Source organism: Macrotis lagotis, chromosome 1 (genome assembly GCF_037893015.1).
Source record: "Macrotis lagotis isolate mMagLag1 chromosome 1, bilby.v1.9.chrom.fasta, whole genome shotgun sequence".
Taxonomy (NCBI): domain Eukaryota; kingdom Metazoa; phylum Chordata; class Mammalia; order Peramelemorphia; family Peramelidae; genus Macrotis; species Macrotis lagotis.
In genome coordinates, this window is record NC_133658.1 from 898,820,955 (window position 1) to 898,840,744 (window position 19,790).

The 19,790-nt window shown below is 43.9% G+C and overlaps 1 protein-coding gene across 3 annotated transcripts in view; it reads right to left on the reverse strand.

Annotated features, from left to right (window-relative positions):
• Positions 1-3,815: 3,815 nt before the first annotated feature.
• The window catches only part of TTLL10 (tubulin tyrosine ligase like 10), a 34,877-nt gene continuing 18,902 nt past the window's right edge, over positions 3,816-19,790 (reverse strand). For all 3 annotated transcript variants that reach the window (XM_074218782.1, XM_074218783.1, XM_074218784.1), the window contains 8 exons: positions 18,940-19,069; positions 18,531-18,616; positions 18,208-18,379; positions 16,655-16,826; positions 14,612-14,752; positions 11,872-11,988; positions 5,985-6,078; positions 3,816-4,562 (listed from right to left, as the gene is read on the reverse strand). In XM_074218782.1, the coding sequence (XP_074074883.1) occupies positions 3,874-4,562; positions 5,985-6,078; positions 11,872-11,988; positions 14,612-14,752; positions 16,655-16,826; positions 18,208-18,379; positions 18,531-18,616; positions 18,940-19,069 (1,601 nt within the window). In that variant the 3' untranslated portion in view covers positions 3,816-3,873. The remainder of the gene's footprint in view (positions 4,563-5,984; positions 6,079-11,871; positions 11,989-14,611; positions 14,753-16,654; positions 16,827-18,207; positions 18,380-18,530; positions 18,617-18,939; positions 19,070-19,790) is intronic.

Genomic DNA, 19,790 nt, shown 5'->3' on the forward strand with positions numbered 1-19,790 from the left:
GATCACAAATAATTGACAAAAAAGGTCCATTATCATCTTAATGGCCAAAAAGGGAGCACGGCCACTTCTCAGTATTTATATATCCTTGAATGAGAGGTATTCCAGTAGACAGCAATTAACTCTGATTGGTTAAACAATTAATGAGAGGGGGGTCTTTAAAAAAGAAAAGTGAGTTGACTCCAATGAAAGACAGTGTGACATGTCACTCTTGGAGAGAGAGAGACTTTCCCTATGCCCCAGCCACCCCCAACCTTGGGCAATCTGGACCCTAAAAGGATTTATCTCTCCCCAAACTTGAGTGGAATTCACCTTAGACTAGAGATTCCTAATAAGGTTGAGTGGAATCTATCCAAGCTTATAGAGCATTCAGTGTCTTCAAAAGACTGAACTTTGAAATGAACACTGTAGAAAAAAAGGGGAACTCTGAATCTCCCCAAATTGATTAATCATTTCTCTCTTAGGAATATCCCATGTAACAACTGCATCCTGACCCCTGCCCTCTGGATGTCTCATAGATTTGAAGCTGAGTCACAGAAATGACCTTGCCCAACCTCCTTTTACAGATGAGTGAACAGAGACCCTGAGAATTTCAGCCCTTGACCAAGATCACACAGTTAAGTACAATACCTTCATCTTTTCCTTCTCAGAAACCTTCCCATGAGAGAACTAGTTTCCTTTGGCTGTGATGGGGGGAGGGTCTGAATGACCACATTTCTAAAAGGCTGTATCATTAACAAGGATCTTCCTGTATGAGGGAGCTGTCAGAGGACCTGTCTATCCATTTGTGGGTCAGAGATTAAAAGTGGAAGGGCCCTTAGAGTTCATCTAGTCCAGGGATGGGAAACTTTTTTTTTGCAAAGGTCATTTAGATACTTATAACATCCTTCATGGGCTATATTTAGTCAAACATCTAATTCATCCTCAGATTTATTCCGAACCTGCAGTCACCTTGGCAATGCCAGACCAATATGGCCTGTGGACCAGAGTTTGGCCACTCCAGTCCAATCCAGTCTTCTCACTTTACAGATGAGAAAACTGAAGCCCATACAAAAAGGGCAGGGATTTGACCATGTCCTCCTACAAAATACACTAAAGACCAACCACAGATCATGGGCAGGGCCTTAAGAGTTCATGGACCTAGGTCCTACACCTTCAATTCCAGTGTACCTGGTTAATATATCATACTATGTTACTAGGCCTTGCCACACCTTTTTTCTGGTTTTAATTACTTTTTTATATTTTCAAACATAAAAATTTATACTTCAGAAATATTTGTAAAAATTTATATTTTAAAATTTTAATGTTTCATTACTATTATCTTAAAATTTAATATTTGTATTGTTTATAATTTTAAATTTTTTTCAATTAACAATTATTTCTCCACCATAACCACTGAGAAAGGAAAAACAAGGCTCTTGTAGCAAAAATATGTATAGTCCAACCAGATTCCCCCTTTGAAGGCCTTGTAATATTTTGTTATCTCCCCTTCTCAGGACATAACCAACTTTTCTTTTTTTGAGGCCTATAATCTTTTATGTCTATTTTAAAGATAAGTAAACTAAGGTACAGAGAGATAAGTGAATTGATTGGAACCACACATTTCCCTGGTGTTCTCAAGGTCAGATCTTTTGACTCTAAGTTCCATAGCCCTCTAGGGTCAAAGGACCTGAGTTCAAATATAGCCTCTAATTACCTACATGACCTTAGTCAAGTCACTTAACCTCGGGTCTCAGTTTCTTCATCTATAAAATGAAGGGATTGGACCAGATGTCCCCTAAGCCTGAGGGATTTATACCCACAAGTGTAGGCTCTGGTCAGAGCCAGCCATCTTGCCTTTGTGAGACTTTTGTGGAATCTTGTGGACCCAAATCACCTAGTATTTTGACTCAGCCTAGAATGAAATGGGACAGGGCATCCCTGTCTCTAATGGTGAGATGGAGGAAGCTAGGGATTGGGGGAAAAGCATCTATCCTAGGAGTGGTGGGAGAATCCAACCAGTTCTTTCCTGAGATACATTAGTGTTCCTCACACATATGATGTCCTGGCCAGTTCTAATTGTCCTTCTACCTCCAATCTTTCTAGGTAAGCATGGGCATCTCATATTGGTATGGCTTCCTTATCTCCACCTCTCTTGGAGCCCCTTAAGCTTCTTTCAAAACTTAGGGGCAACTGAGGTTCTTCCTGCACCACCCCCATTCCTAAGTAGTAAAAGAAAACTGGCAGCTGTAACTGTACTCTCTGCCCACAGTTGCCAATGCCTCTTTAACCAACCACATGTATACAGACACAGACCACTGAATTTACTCCCAATATTTTGGCAAAATAGCCAAATAGAGAACTGGCTTGAGATGCAGGAAGACTGGGCCCATGTCCTCTCTGATAACAGTAGTTATGTGACTCTGCAAGTCACTCAGTTTCCTCATCTATAAAAATGGTGATAATGGTTTGTTGTGAGAATCAAATGAGAGGGGTAGCTAGGTGGCACAGTGGAATAGAGCACCGGTCCTGGAGTCAGGAGTACCTGAGTTCAGATCCGGCCCCAGACACTTACTAATTACCTAGCTGTGTGGCCTTGGGCAAGTCACTTAACCCCATTTGCCTTGCAAAAACAACAACAAAAAAGAATGAAATGAGATAATTGTAAACTTCATAAGACAGTACCCATCACTAAAACTCCAAGTCTAATCCAATCTCTCTTTTGGAATAAATTGATCTTTGCCATGCCCTAAAGTATAACCTTTAGGGTAGTCCCTTTAGGGCAGGGACTGTCTTGCCTTTGTATGATGCTCTCTTCTCCCCAAGTTACTATACTTTTATGGACTAATTTTTTACTCTGAAGATTATGCAAACACTAGGGAAAAGTAGAGTTTTTGTCCCCAGCAATTCTCAGAGAGAATCTCACTTTGGTAGACTCTCAGGAAGTGTGTGTTCAGTGTGTGAATGATTGGAGCCTCAATGAGGATGTGGAAGTGCCAGCCAACATCGTCAGCGAGGGGCCCAATCCAGAACTCTCTCTACCCTGGCAGCCTGACCTTTCCCTGGAGCCCCCTGGCCTTCTCATGTCCCTAATCCTCTTGTATCCTACCCATGATTCCAGGTCAGACCACCTGCAGGCCTTTGACACTACCTCTCCACCCACCCATGTTCCTATCCTATCATCTCCAAAACTTCTGTCCACTTCCCTATGTCCCTGACCCCATAGGCAAAAAGCATTGGGTGCACACCCTGCCCCTCCCACCCCAAACTTCTACTTGTGCCTGTTTGATGCATGATGGAATTCTGGAGTCCATATCTCCTCTCTCTTCCACATCAACCAGTCCCATATCTCAACAGATTCCTGCCCCTACCCCAATAGCTCCAAAATATTACTGACCCTGTGGTCCCCCAATTCCTCTCACCCTAAAGCTCCAGATGTCACTGACTCCCCAGCATGAAGCATGAATGCACCCCCTACTTCACCCACTCCCCCCAAGTCTCACAATTTTACTCATCTTTGTCCTTATTCTTGTGCCCCACTAAAACCTCAGAGTCATCCCTGAATACTTGGCTTAGCTGATCCCAGTCTCATTCCCCATTTTTATCCCTTCATAGCCCCGGCCCTCACGGTTCCCCCAAACTGCCCAAGTCCCACTCCTGCTCTGCTGTTCTGTCTATTCCAGAGGCATCACTGGCTGGGGGGACTGTTACGGGGAGGTGTGGTGGGGTGGGCCACGGGTGGGGAATGGGGCAGGAGAGTCAATGATTAGTGGGTTTATAGCAAAGTAATTTTTATAAATTGGTCAGCCTAGAAAAGGGTGAGATACGTAAGTCACAGATGTGGGTATATGGGCCTTTATGGAATCACTCTGTACATGCCAAACCCCCCTGTCAGGGCTAGGAACCCCGGTAGCCCACCTCCTTTTGCTCATATTCAGGAAGGCCCAGGAAGGAATCAAGGGTCGTCTCCTGGACCTCAGAAGGCCTGGAAGTATCAAAGTGGGAAATGGGATCTGAAGAGGGGAAACTCAGAGACAGCACCCGGGATGGATAGAGAGGCAAAAAGAGATCATTGCTGGCCATGATGGGTGGCTCCATCTCCAGAGCTCCTTGGTACCAAAAGTCAGAGGAGTTTGAGGCTAGTGGCCGGAGGAGAGTAAACACGTGGCTTGGGGGATCTGAAACCACCTCAGACTCCTCGGACAAGGTGCTTTGGAGTGGGGGCTGGGACTGGTCCTTTACCGTGGAGCTTGGATTGAGGAGTTGGAAGGAAGACTTGGAGTAGATAGGTCCTGGGGGAACTAACATGCCCATTTGCTTCAGAGAAGGCCTGGTGGGTTCCAGCTTCTTCACAGATTTGTCTGCAGTTTTAGCTGGGCTGGAGTCTGTGGTGGATGACAGCAGGTTCATGGCCTGGATGGAAGGCTCACAGCTCAGCTTCAGAGGCCGTGTTGGACTCCTTAGACTGAAGGATCGGGGCCACAGGTCATCCTCGCCGCTGTGCAAAAGCACAAAGTTACGTTGGCTCAGCAGAGGAAGCATCTTTTCTGTCCGGAGGCTTTTGTGGAAGGTCTCCAAAGCAAGATCTGCAATGAGAGATGTGGTGACTTGGACCCCTGGCATGGGGGTCTGAGCCCTGTGGGCAAGAGAGACCCAGGTCTATACTTCTGGAATGGAGGGCCACAGGCCTGTATATATGGGCTCTAAGATAGAGAATTTCAAACCTTCTGACCTTGGGCTAGGATTCCCAATACACATAGACTAGGAAAAGGGACAAACCCAAACAGGAAGTAAGTGAAACCTAAACTGAGTATGTGTCCAGTTTTCCTGTTTAAGTACAGTCCATCATCAACCATGTTGAAAGTATCCATTAGAGATCCCCTGGCACGTCTTCTCTTCCCCAATCTAAACATGCCCCATTCCTTGTTTCTAGTCTGACCTGGCGTCTTGATGACTATCCTTGAGTCCCCTCCAGGGTCTCAGTATCCTTCCTGAACTGAGCACAGAATTTTGGTTAAAGTCTGATCAAGGCAGGGAGGGATCTGATCAAGTTTAAAGGCTAAGGGGAACAGGCTGGGGGTTTAGGGAGCAACTCAAGGCTAAGGGGGTAGGGGAGAAGGCTCCAAGGCTCCAGATTTAGGGCTAGGCCTAAGATGATCAAGAGGGTTCCAGGTTTGTGGCCAAGGTTGATGAGAGGCTCAGCACTAGATTTCAGGAGGGGAGAAGAGATCAGACTAAAGAACTCAGGCAAGTTGGGGCTCAGGGTTGGGACTCAGATCATCTAAGGGACTCAGTCCTTGGAACTGAGGAAGTCAGAAGATGCCCAGAATTGAGGATTCAAATGAGCAAAGAAGCCTGGGACACAGAAGGCCAAGAAGGGCCTAGGGGCTCAGAGTTAAGAGCCCCAAGAGGATCAGAGTGGGAGCTTGAAGATCCTGGGCTGAACACAAATGTTTTACATGAAATCTGAACAAGGTAGAACTGAGGCCACTAAGGTATAATCAGAGAAGGTTGGGGCTGGGAGGCTTGGGGGAGAATAGTTCAAGGCTGAGTACCAGGATGAGCCTATGGGAGCTCAGGTTTTAGTGGAGCAGAGGGGACTCAGGTAAGTAAAGAGGCTCTGAGATTGTTAGAGAGTAGCTCAAAACCAGAACCTAAGCTGATGAGGAGAGAGTCTCAGAGCTTAAGGAGGGAAAGCAGCATGCAGGTAGGTAGACAGGGCTTAGGACACATCTAGGGAGATCGGTTCCACAAGACTCAGAGCTGAGATGTGCAGAGATAAGACCTAGATTGGATTTAGAGTAGAGGCTCCAAACCAGGGGAGATAGGAGTTAAGGTGGGCAGAGGGATTTTAGGAACTAGATCATTCAGAGAGGGCTCCAAGCTAAGTTAGCAGGAGGGGGCCACAAAACTACGGTTTGCAGAGAGGCTCAGGGTTAACATATCTGGAAGAGCTGGTGGTCAGACCTCAGGATGGTTGAGTATCTCTAGCCTGAGCCAACTCTTACCTAAAGTCTCATGGACCACTCTGGGAACAACCTCCTTTAGGACCTCACAGTTGGTGTGTAGGGCAGGGTTGGAGTTCATTTCCAGGAGCCATACCTGGAAAGAAAAAAAATAGCATGTTTTGGTATGTACACTCCTGAAGACAGTTTAAGGCTGAGATAAATATGGACAGGAAATTCACGGACACTCACTTCCAACTCTACTCTAACCCTAATTTGGAGCTGAGAGTCTAGGTTCTGGCAACTTTCTCTAAGGCCCCTATGACCTATTCTCTGAACCTAGTATTCCATAGAGGATTAAAAAATGAACATGGAATCAGAAGACCTGGGTTCAAATTCTGCCTCAAATACTTAAATTAGCTATGTAATCATGGGTAAATCACTTCCCTTCCCTCACATCTGTAAAGGGGATATATCTTATTAGCTGTGTGCCTTGCCATTTCCTTCTCCAGCTTATTTTTACAAATAGGGAAAACAAGGTCCATAGGGTTAAGTGACTTGCCCAGGGTCACATAGCTAATGTCTGAGGATGGATTTGAACTCAGGAAGATGTCTTTCTAATTCTAAATTCAGGGTTTGATGCATGATGGCGCTACCTAGCAGTCCTTAAATATAATTTTTCATCTCTTTCCATATCAATTGAGTTGTTGCCTTTTGATTATGTAGTTGACATCGTTCTATTATTTTTCTGGTTCTACTTTGTTTCTCAAAGTCTTCCCATATGACTGGGTTTTTCATATTACTAATTTCTCATGGCAAAGTAATACTCCATCACTTTCATGCGCCATCATCTTTTTAGCCATTCCCCAACTGATGAGTGTCTATGAACTGTGTTTTCAGGTCTTTGCTGCCACAAAAAGTGTTGCTAGAAATATTTTGGTGTATGTACATGGAATCTCTCTCTTTGCACTGACCTCTTTGGAGTATATACCTTAGATCAGAAAGCATGGACATTTTCGTCATTGTCTTAGCCTGATTCCAAACTGTTTTCTAAAATCCAACCCCCTTATTTTACAGATGAGGAAACAGACTCAAAGAGGTAAAAGTTGACAAAAGTCAATATTTGTACCCAAAGTCCTCTGACCTTAGATATACTAGTTTTTTAAAAATGCATCTGGCATCTCTCCTGTTTAGGTGGTTGGGCTGTGGGTGGGTCAGGCTAAACATCTAATTCCTCTGGGCTGGAATTTTTGGAGAGCATTTAGTCTGATCTCTCCACTTTACAAATGAAAAAACATCCAACTGAATATCTACTGGGCCCCAACCTCTAGGATCCAGTGAAGGTTAGGGTGGGTTGGCTGAGGCTCTTAGAAATCTAGAACCAGTGCCATGTGAATCACAAGACTTTCAGAATAAGGAGAAATTTAAGACACTTCCAAGACTTCAATATCCAGATGTCAAAATTGAAGGTCATACAGGAAAATTAGAAACTCTAGATCTGGGGTTAGAGAACCTCCCATTTTATACTTAGGGAAACTGAAGTTTCCAAAGCAGAAACCAAACCCCTGTCCTCTCAGCTCCGGAGTCTGGCATCCTTAAGTTTGTGGCAGGAGCAGGTTCCTAGCCCTCCTCTCTGTTCTCCTTGTCCTGGAACTCTTTCTAACCCAGTGTAACTTGGAACAATTCTAAGAATTGCTTGGAGCTAACGTTAGAATTGACCAGGGAACTTGGGTGAGTTCCAGAAGTGCAGGACTCCTTTCCAAGCCAGGAAGGAATGACACTAGGCAAATTCAAATACCAGCTGGGTAACTATCTTGAACCCAGCCCAAAGCTGCAATGCAGCTGAGAACCACCAGGACCACCTTCCTAGCTGGTCTTATCACACAGATATCAGCAGAGGGCAACCCAACCTCACAGATTCTCACTTGCTTGCCAGCAGCTACAATAGTCAGTGTGACATCTAGATTTTGTATTGACTTATTTAGGCATATTTGTCCCATTTCACCTTAGAATTAAAATGTTAGGGGCCTTGTGGGCAGGAATTATTTTATATTTAGTTTTGCAGTTACAGTGCCCAGCACAATTTCTGGCAGATTGTGCCAGGGTAAATGAATGAATGGATTATCTATCTATATCTATATCTCTCTCTATACATATATCTCTATGTGTCTATGGAGTGATATAGATATATAAATATAAATGTATATATGTTAATATATACACACTCACACACATAAATACATATATAAAATCTGGCCTGACCAGGGCCTTTGGGAATAGTTCGTAGGATTCTGGTTTTCTGGAGATCATAGTTACAAGCTACTTGGAATATGGGGGAGTAGTAGTTTCTGACTAGAGTGGCTGCAGCTGGTGGTCATTCCTGGTTTTTTGACCCCTCACCTGTCACCGTGGGAACATTGCAAGGGTTCTCATATGCAGAGAGCCTTATCCTAGATTGTCAGTTCAGGCAATAAAATGATTAACATTAAAGAGACATAAATATAGGGGCGGCTAGGTGGTACAGTGGATAAAGCACCAGCCCTGGAGTCAGGAGGACCTGAGTTCAAATCCAATCTCAGACACTTAATAATGACCTAGCTGTGTGGCCTTGGGCCCACATTTGCCTTACAAAAAAAACCTAAAAAAAAAAGACATAAATATGAAACTCAACCACTTTTAGAGTCCTATTGCCATAGCAGAACTGGAAGGGAGCTCAATTTGACATTAGGCATTAAGCCAATGACTTAAAAATTTGAAAACTATTTTAAGCCTGTAATCTCACTTGATTTTTAGAGGTCATCTAGACCCAACCGTGTCATTATACAGATGAGTAAAGTGAGACCCAGAGAGAGAGAGAGAGAGAGAGAGAGAGAGAGAGAGACTTGACTTTGCCCATACATCTAGAACGTAGCCATATCTTACAATTCCCAAGCCAATGACCTTTTACCAGATGTCGCATCTTCCCAGTGTGCAGAATTTGTCCAACACTCGTTCTTTCCTCCTTGGACTTAAGGCAGCCTCCTTTTGGAGCACAACCTCAAGACTGACAAGAAGCCATGATTTTTATCTGCTCCCTCCTCCTCTCTCAGAAGGGAATCACATGGCTCACTAGAGTTGTTTCTTAAAGCACCCTGTACTTGGAGGGTGATGGGATCTCAGCAAACAATGACATGGAACAAATACTCAGTTCAACCCCATCCCTAACCACTTCTACCCCCAACTGCCCTGTCTTTCAACTTAATAGGATCATAGATTTAGAAGTGAAAGGGACCTTAGAAGTCGAATTGAATCCACCTTATGCATTATGCAGTTGTGATTTTCCCTGGGTGATTTCTAGAGTGGAATTTGAATCAGATTTTCAGATTCTCAATTTTTCTATCCGCCCAATCTCCACCTAGCTTGTCCTTCTGTTTGATTTGGGGAGGGGTAGAAATCAGGGTTAGGTGACTTGTCCGAAGTCAGATAGCTAGTTAGTGTCTGAGGCTAGGTTTGAACTCAGGTTGTCATGACTCTGTGGCAGGTTCTCTCTGTTTCATCTACAAATTTCATGTCATTCAATCCTCATGACATCCCTGCCAGGTAGGTGTCATTATACCACCTCCATCCCAGAATTTTACAGAAGAGGGAACTGAGAGAAAGTTTGCCCCATGGTGAGGAAGTATTTGAGGTAGGATTTGAACTCATTTCCTTCCTGACTCCATAACCAGTGTTCTCTGTACTATGGAATCGTCTAGGCATTAGTTCCCAGTTTTGTTTTCTGGCTCTCAGGTCTTCTTTTGAGAAAAACTAAGAATTCCAACTTTTGATAGACTTTTTATAAGTCCTACCTACACAGAAATCTCTCCAGCCTAAAGGGAGGTTTCAAGTCTGGAAAAAACCACCCTTCCCCTCTGCCACTTACTCTCTCTTCCTTTCTGTGTGACCTCAGCAAATCACTTGTCATCTGTAAAATGGGAGGATTATAGACTAAACAACCTCTGAGCTTCCTCACTTCCAACTGGATACAGATGATACTAATGTTCTTTTATAAAGTGAGAGAGTTGGATATGACTGTGGGTCAATGCAGTCACAGAATCCCAGTTAGAGCTAGAAGGGACCTTAGAGGTCACTGAGTCTGCCCCTTCAATTTTACAGATCAGGAGTCCAGAGTCAGGAAAGTGATTGGTTCAAGATCACATGGAAATCTGGAGAAGAGTCTCTCAGTCTCCTGGTTCCCAGTCCAAAAGTTCTCCTGACCCTTTCCAGGCCCATAAACTGAGGGATGGGATTTTTCAAGCAGCCTAGAAGAGGGCAAGAGGAAGGGTATATTGTGAAAGTCAAGCCAAGCCAAACCCCCAGGTGGTGGCAGGGGCCCCTGCTAGGCTCACTAAGACATTTTAATGAGCCCTCCTGGGCTGGGCCCTCATGTCTGATATAGGATCTTCCCCCTTCCCCCAGCCAGAGACTCAGCAGGGAGAGAGGGGAGGGGATGGGGGGGGGGGGAGGTTGATAGGCCCACACCCCAGACACAATGGACTGGAAACCAGAGCTGGGTCAATTCCTCACCAACTCAACAAAGCAGGGTATTGTGCCAGCCGGCTCTCTGCCTGGCAGGGTCGTGAGCAAAATGTCTCTCCAGCCAGCCCTGGGACTGAATGCTCCCCCTTTGCCCTGCTGCCCACCTCTCAAACTTCCCAAGGGGAGCATCCTGACTGGGGAAGGGAGGGGGCTTTCCTTCCCAACTATAACTTGGCTTCCAATGAAAGGATTTTCCCTTTGTTGCTGTGTTGTTGCTCCTGTGGTGGTGGTGGTGATGGTAGTGATGGTAGTGATGGTGGTGGTGGTGATTGGTAATGGTGATGGGGGTAGTAATAAGTTGTAAGTAGCAGTAGTTGTGGTGGTGGTGATGGTGGTAGTGGAAATGGTGGTGGCAATGGTGGTAGTAGTAGTAGTAGTAGGGTAGTAATAGTAGTAGTGGTGGAGGTAGTAGTAGTACTATCAAATTTAAGATTTGGCACTTATTCTGCCTATACTATTTCATCCTCACAGCAACCCTGTGGTAAGGGTATTATTCCCATTTTATACACTAAATGGAGGCTCGCCCAACTTTCAACTGGGCAGGGAATTTATGTGGAAGTGTGGAGAATTTGAATCCAAGTCATTCTTGAGTATATTCTAAATATAGCTGGTTCTCTATTCTGATCAGACTATGTCTCCCAGGCTAACAAACCATGGTGCTTTCATGGAATTCCACCCATTCCTGGCCCAGAAGACACTGGGGATTATGGGGGAGGTGGGAGGCAAGGAGGAAAGAGAAATGAAGTAGAAAGAATATTGCATCTGAAATCAGGGGACCTGGATTCAAATACTGATTCTACTCTATGTTCATGAGCTAGTCATTTCCTTCCTGATGTCTCAGTTTCTTCCTAAGTGAAATTATGGTGTTGCATGGGGAACCCCTATGTTCCCTTTCTTGTCTTATAACTATGATTTTATGATATTAGAAGTAGTCTTTGGAAAGGTCAGGAAGCACTAGACTGCTCCATGTTCAGCTTCCATGGCAGGGAGCTTTTGTTGATTGTTTGGGGTTCCAAGGTACCCCTAAAAACTGTCATTTTCTATCTGCTCTTTTCTCTGTGCTTCTTCTCTTGGGTCAGTTCTTCCTTCCTTGCTCCATTTTTTCCTTCATTTCTCCCTTTTCCCCCTTTCTCCCTCTCTTCATTTCTTTCTTCCTTCTTTTATTCCTTCCTCCATCTATTCCTTCCTCCATCCATTCCTTTCTCCCTCCTTCCTTTCCTTCCTTCTTCCTTCCCATCTTCCGTTCCTTCCTTCCTTCCTTCCTTCCTTCCTTCCTTCCTTCCTTCCTTCCCTCCCATCCCCACAGTTCTGGAATCTCCTCTCTTTCCTTCCTCCACCTCCCCAGAGAATTATGAGAGGCTGAGACACAGAGGCCCTTTGGGGGAGGACCCACCTTGAAGTTCTCATCAATGAGGAAGTCACAGCCAATGAGGTCGAAATAGCCCAGTTTACACTCCAACTTGGACTTCACAGCTAGGAAGCACTGGAGCATAATCTGCTGCATCCGTTTCTGGATGAGAAGAGGGGATGGGGAGATATGGGACAGGATCAGAATGTTCTGGCTGTAGCCCACCCAAAGAGTCACTCAGAGTCCAGAGCCTGGCAGCCTTGTCTTTCCCCCTTCTCTTTTGCCTGCCCCCTGGGTCAAGACTCTAAGACCCACCAGTGCTCCCTTACTGTTCCTCCTGCTACCCCCATCTTCTCTCTGCCTCTCAGGATATCAGAATCACAAGTTCCTGAGCTCATCAGGGAAGGAAGGGACCACAAGGGGCTATCTGGATGCATTCTATACCTTCAATAACATACTGGCTAAGTAGCCCCTCAGTTTCCTCATCTGTAAAATGAAGGGTGTGGGGAGGGGGGCTAAGGCTTAAGGCTTAAGATATTACCTCTTGAGGGGTTCACTTTTTCCTTTATAGCCCTAGCATTTGATGCAGGGTCTGGTAATAAGTAAACGCTTTCTGTAGACTCCAGTTTGATAGCCATGCAGACACACTAGATATTTATTCCATCATTGTTTGAAGAATGTCAGAGAGGCTGCACTTTGGGACAGCTCCCCTTCAAACCAGATCTAGATATCCTGAGTGACTTCTCTCCCCAGTAGTTCCCAGTTCTGGCCTCAGGGGGCCAAGCAGAACAAAATTGATTTGATTTCTCTACTATAGAAGCACCCTTCAGTCTTGAAAACAGCCGATGCCTCTCCTCAGGAATCTCCTTCCAGTCATTAAATGCTCCATTTTCTTCCAATTCATCCTCTTGTGGAAGGGTCTTGCCAATCTCTGGTCATCCTTCTTTGGATAATTCTGCTTATCAATATATTTCTAAAATATAGAACTTGGGATGAAATGCAATACTCTACATATGGTCTAACCAGGGCAGATAATGGCAGGATGATTACTTCCCTTTCTGTAGACAGCATTCTTCTTCCAACGTAGCCTGATTGTTTTAATTTTTTTGTGAAGTTTTCAATCCATCTAAAGCTTTTTCAGATGATTAGGTCTCTAGTCACATATTCATATCTTGTGTTTGGGACATTGATTTTTTGAAACAATATAGAGAAATTTATATTTGTCTAAGACATAAATTCCCCATCTGATCTGATTTGCTACCTTGTTCTAGACCACAGATATATTTTTTTGTTTGGTGTTTGTTTTTGATTTTTGCAAGGCAATGGGGTTACATGACTTGCCCAAGGTCACACAGTAAATCTTATGTGTCTGAAACTGGTTTTGAACTCAGGTCCTCCTATCCACTGCATCATCCAGCTTCCCCAACACAGATACTTTTTGGTACCTTAGTATTATCCAGTGTCCTGGATCTCCCTTCCCAGTGTTGTGTCACCTGTGATTATGATATTGCCTCCCTTTCTTCTCCCACTCTCCCCTTTCCTGCATACCTGAGGGAAACCTAAGATCCTGGACTCATTAGTCTTATTTTCCTCATCCACTCCTTTACTTATTCTGTATATTATTGGGTCATAGGGGGGAGAGGGTATATCTTTCTATTTATTAAGCACATGCTGTTTGCTAGACTTTGTGTTAAATGCTTAAACTACAGAGTAAAGCTAAAACAAGCCCTTACCCTGAAGAAACTCAGTCTAATGGAGAAGACAGCATGTAAAATGCTAGGTCCAAACAGGTATAGAAAGGGTAAACTGGAGATAATCAATAGAAGGCAGAAAGTTTCTTCTAGCAATTGGGGCCACAGGCAGCTGGGTGGCACAGCAGATAAAGCACCAGCTTTGGAATCTAAAGGACTTGTGTCAGTATCAAGTATCTAACTAGCTGTGTGACCTTGGGCAAGTCACTTAATCCCATTACTTTGCAAAAACCAAAAGAAAAAAATTAGTTAACAGAAGTCGAGACCATAGCTTAGACTTGAAGTCAGAGAAACCAAGAAGAGTGGAGAGTTGAGACTGCAGAGGGACCCTTCTCTATGGTCACATTTTCCAGGTCAGGTCTTTCACTGGGGCTCCTCCCTTTCCACTTGAATCCTTCCAATGAGAGGATTACATGCCCAAAGGACTTTTGGCAAAGACCTGTCCAGAATGCACCAGCTGCTTGATTCTTAGGCACACCCCCAGGTGGCATAGCCATACCCCAAGAACATATTCACAGACAAGCAGACAGACAAACATATAAATTCAAATGTATGACCACACACCCACATAGACTAAAGGCAAATGTTAACAGCTTTAGAGGTCTAATGACCATCAAGTCCAACATCTCTTAATTTACAGATAAGGAAACTGAGAGCAGGGAGGTTAAGTAATTTAAGATCATCAGTCTAGAGTTGGAAGAGATCTCAGAGACCATCTGGTCCAGCCCCTACCATTAGAACAGAAGAACTGAGAACCAAGGAAGTTAAGTGACTTGCCCAAGGGATGAGAAGTAGAAATCATCAGAGAAGAGGATTTGAACCCAGATCCCTTGCCTCCCTATCTAGTTCCCTTTCTGCTATCCCACACTGCCTTGTCCCCTCTACCTCTCTCAAAACCATGGTCCCATCCTCCTGAGAATCTGCACTGTGGTTCTTCCTGATCTGAGCATCTTCTGCTCGCCTTGGAGACTGAAATCCACTAGTTGTTCTCTCCTTTCCCCCTCAGAACCTGACAGGAAACAGGAGGGTCTTACAGTGAAGGTGGTGAGCACCCAATCCTTGGGGAGCCCTTTAGCTCTGCGGAACTTTTCATTGACGTGTTTGTTGAGGTGGTCCATGCTCCACACAGTCTCTTCCTTCAGGAGCACATACAGGGGACTTTTCTTTTGCATGAACTAAGAGAGAAGAAGAGAAACAAATGTGGCCCTGGAAATCACTAGTAGGCTTCCTTGCCATAGATATCCCACTCTAAAAGATGCAACAGGCATCCTTTGAGCCACAGATCCTTGGCAAGTAGTGCACCTACCCTTTCTCCCCCCCCCCCCCATTACCTTCTATTTATTTTGCATTCATTTCATGTGTGTATTTCTAAAGGTATATCTTTTCTCCCTGGATATGCTGGAAGCTTCCAGAAGGTAGAGATTATTTAATATTTTTTCAACTCCTAGCACAAAAGGATAATTTTCTCATTTAGAAGCTCAGTGTAGTCATAGATCTATGGGGGAGGGAGAAAGTAAGGGAGGGAGGGAGAAAAATATGGAATTTGTGGAATTCAAAATCTTGCAAAGAAATGATTCCTGATGACTACATTGAGCTTCTAAATGAGAAAACTCTTTCTACCAGAGCAGGTATCACCTTCTCTAAAACTGAGGACCTTAGTGAGTTGACAGATTAAGTGACTAGTCCAGGGTCAAATGGTCAATATATATCTCAGAAACAGGTCTTGAACTGTCTATCTGGTTTCAAGATAGTTCTCTAATAAATATATCAACATCTTATTTGGCATGGAATAGGTGATGAATTGGATGGATTAATTGGAGTCCATCACCTGTCTCACAGAGTTTTCTATAAACTCTCTCATGGACCCTCCTTCCAAATCCTTCTGATAGACCTTCCCCCACCCAGGCTAGAGGGTTAGGTTTTTTGGGGGTGGGTGGGTGGGAGTGGTTATATTGTATTGTTAAGGGGCAGATACAAGTGGGGACACCTTCATATTTTTGGACTATTTTAGGGTTGATTTGACTGGCTGCCCCCACCTATAGTCCCTTCCCCACAAGTTCAAAAGACTCCATCAACCCCTTTCCCTGCCACCTTCTCCCCAGGTCCAATCTAATCCAACAAATGTTTATTCAGCATATACTATGGGGAAGGCACTGTATTAGAGGCTGGAGATAAAAAGTCAGAAAAAAAAAATCATTTATTGCCCCCAGGGAGTTTACATACAACTTGAGGACACTTGAAAAACATGGGATTTTTTAAAGGTGGAAGAGAATGTTTATATCAATACTTTATTTACATATTTATGCTTAAGGGGATTAAGTAAGGTTTGCACATGAGCTGAGTTTTGAAGGAAACTAGAAATTCTAAGAGGATGAGGTGAGAAGAGAGGGCATTCCAAGTTCAGAGAGGGACTGGCATATAGTCCAGTTTGGAAGGCACTTAAGACTTAAGTGTGGGAAAGAACACAAGAAACAGTGTCTGAAAAGGTAGACTAGTCAAAATTTGGGGGGGAGATTTTTTCTTTAGAAAGATTTTATTTATTTTGAGTTTTTACAATTGTCCCCCATTCTTGCGGGAGATTTTTTATGTCAGGCTGAAGAGGTTGCATTTTATCTTAGAGGCAATAGAGAATCATTGAAGATACTTGAGCAGGGGAGCGGACTGATTTTTAAGAAGACTGTCTTCACATTTAAGTGAACTATGATTTACTTAAAGGGAATGACTTGGAAATAAGGAGATCAATGAAGGGGTTGTAGCAATAGTTTAGTTGAGACATCATGAGGGTCTGAACTGGGTATTGCTGATAGAAGGGAGAGAAAGGGATGAATGGGAGAGACATTGAGAATGGAGAAGTGATTAAATTTTTCAGCCAATCAGATATGAGGTGAGGGAGATGAAAGATTCAATATAAATGGTCTTTTCTTTAATCCTAGAAAAGATAGAAGCCCCTGGAGTTCATTAGTAAGGGTGGTGAAGTGGTAAGGGCTTTAAGAAATATTACCTCTTCCTCATTGACTGTGGGCAAGGAGAGGGCTATGGTTGTCCCTCCCTGTGAGACCCCAGGACTCTTCCCATACCTGATTGGTCAGATGTCCTGCCAGGTCCTTGGCCTTTGGGTCGTAAAGACTCAGAGTCAGTCGTGCATAGCCATGACTAAAGAAGACCATGTAAGGCATAGCACAGGCAATAAGCAAGTAGGATCGCACATCAAACTTCTTCCCATCCAGGAGCAGAGGATTGTGGATATACCTTTGGGGAAGTAGAGGCAGGTTGATGACAGTTCCCCTCAAAATCTATCCCTCCCTTCCCCAAACTTCTCTCCTGTTGAAGGTGCCTGATCACTCAAAGTAAAACCCCTAGAATTATGCTTAATTCTTCTCTCATTCTCACCTAGAGGTTTCTAGGGGGTGCTATGAAGAAAGAACTGAGACTGGAATCAGGAAGACCTGAGTTCAAATTCAGCCTCAGACACTTAACAGGCTATGTGAACCCCAGGCAAGTCACTTCACCCAGTTTGTTTCAGTTTCTTCATCTGTAAAATGAATTAGGGAAGGAAATGGCAAACTACTCCTGTATATCAAGAAAACCCAAAATGGGGTCAAGAAAAGTCAGACATGACTGAAATGACTGAACTGACAGTAGTGGTTGGTCCCCAAACTTCATCCCTCAACTCTTTGTCTTTGTGCTCTCTCTCCTTCTGTTCCCCTTTTAGAATGATTAGCTTTCGTTCAAGGATTAGTCCACACATCATCTCCCACAGGAAACCTTCCTTAATTTTTCCTCTCCTTCCTCCTGCCCATACCCATGTCCCAAGTTGTTCACATTCTCTCCCTTGCGAAAAATTCTTTTGTATTAGAAGGGGCAGTATCATACCCCGCCTCTGAGTCAGGGGAACGGGAATTCAAATCTTACTTCTCGTGCTTTATTACTATGAACAGGAGGATGGTTATGACCCCAACTGGGCAAGTCACTTGAACTAAGTTTTATTTTTCTTTTATTTTTTTTTAATCTGTTTTTGCAACTACATGCGAAAGCAGTTTTCAGGAAACATTTTTTATAAGATTTTGAATTCTACATTTTTCTCCCTCCTTTACTTTCTCCCTCCCCCAATAGTGAGCAATCTAATATAAATTATACATATATAACTAACTTAATTTTCTAAGAGCCTTAGTTTCCTAATCTGTAAGGGGATTGGAAGAGATGTCCTTGGATTCCCTCCTTTTCAGTTTTAAGTCTCTTCTTCTTCTTATCTGTAATGGTATCCAAAGGTGGAATGGAAACATTGCTCAAGACTGGGAGTGAGGGCCAACCTTGTTTCATCTTGGGTTCAGGATTGAAGGGGGGTGTCATAACGACTCCTCTCTCAGAGAGCCAGCTACCATTGTGAGTCCTCACTACCTTACATTCATTGAACAAAGCTATAGGTTTTGAGTTGAAAGGGACCCCAGTGGCCAAATCTCTTATTTCACATTGTAGGAAAGTGAAGGTCAGAGAAAGTAGTCTGCTCAAGGTCATACAGGGAGCACAGTAGAGGGGAGATTTAACCCCAGTACTCCCCAGACTCCAGAGCAAGGTCTTTCCTCTGGGCCCATCTCCCCACACCCAAGTACCTGGAGCTGAGCCCACCCACCTCTGAATAACTCGTGCCTGGGGAGCCCTAAAGGGCATCTTCTTGTAGGTGGGATCATCCTCAATGCTTTGCATCTTGGCCTGGAGAGAAATTGCCTCCTCTTGGGTCCTGATCAGGAAAATTCCTTTCCCCTGGTTGGAAGCAGTAGGTTTACAGATCCAGATCTCTTCATCTGCAGGCACAGAGAGTGGTGAGGGAGATGGGGTAGTATTAACTCTGCCATATCATGCATGCCACCCTCTGGCATGGAAGCTCTGCATGTGCCTGGCTCCCCTCCCTTCTGCCACCCCCCCCAATACCACTGAGTGGGACTGATAGCTAACCATGGAACACAGCAATGAAGTTTTCCCGTTCATCTTTTGTATCTAATCGATAGGTCTCTGGGAAAAAGTCTTCCATTTTCAGAATCCTGTTGGAGAGTACAACATGAAGGACAAAATAACAGGAGGAGAAAAGGAGGGAGTCATCTCCTTGAATCATTCATTTCAGCCCTCTTTCCTTTCAGGTATTATTTCCTTCCATTCATCTCTTCTACCCAGCCTTCCATCCTCCCTCCCTCCATCCTTCCATCCCTCCATCCCTCCCTCCCTAAACAGGGAGAGGGTAGTTTAGACTAGTTAATCTCCAAGGTCCTTTCCAGGTCTAAACTGGTGATCTTTATCTTTATGGGAGAAGATGGACTTGGCAGAGCATTTGGCTCTGCAGGTAGTGCCCGGGCATTGGGGGAGTTACTTGATGTGTGCTGCAGTTGGTGAGCTGCTGATCTTGTTCATGATTCTGGTGTATTCTCTCAGAGCATTCAGGAGACCGATCTTGGTTGTCAAAAGCTTGTTGTTAGGGATTTGGTAGAGTAGTTGTTCCCCTATGTCACAAAACACCAGGATGAGGAGATGGGGCAGTGGTGAGAAGGGCACCTACCTTCAAAGGGTTTAAATTCTAGTGTAGGGCATTCAATAGGTGTTTCTGGGATAGGAGGGTAGAAGGAATGAATGGAAGAAAAGAAGATGGAGACAGAAATAAAAGGATCAGGAGGAGAAATGGAAGGATAGATGGATAAAAATGGATGGATAGGAAGGGAATAAGGAGAGAAAGGGAGGAGGGAAGATGACTTTTCTAAAGAATTATTGTTTGCTCCAGTTGATAAATGCTCAAAGAATATGAACAGGCAGTTCTTGTTTGAAGAAATTAAAGCTATCTACAGTCATATGGAAAAATGTTCTAAATCATTATTTATTAGGGGAAAGCAAATAAAAAAATGCTTGAGGTACCACTGCACACCTGTCAGATTGACCAATATGACAAAAAAGGAAAATAGTCAATGTTGGAGGATGTGGGAAAACTGGGACACTAAAACATTGTTGGTGGAGTGGTGAACTGAGCCAACCTTTCTGGAAAACAATTTGGAATTAAACCCAAATGGTTATAAAAGTATGTATACCCTTTGTTCCAGCAGTATCACTAACTGGGTCTCTATCCCAAAGAGATCACAAAAAAGGCTACAAACCACATGTACAAGAATATTTATAGAAACTCTTTTCATAGTAGAAAAAATTGGAAATTGAGATGATACCCCATCAATTGAG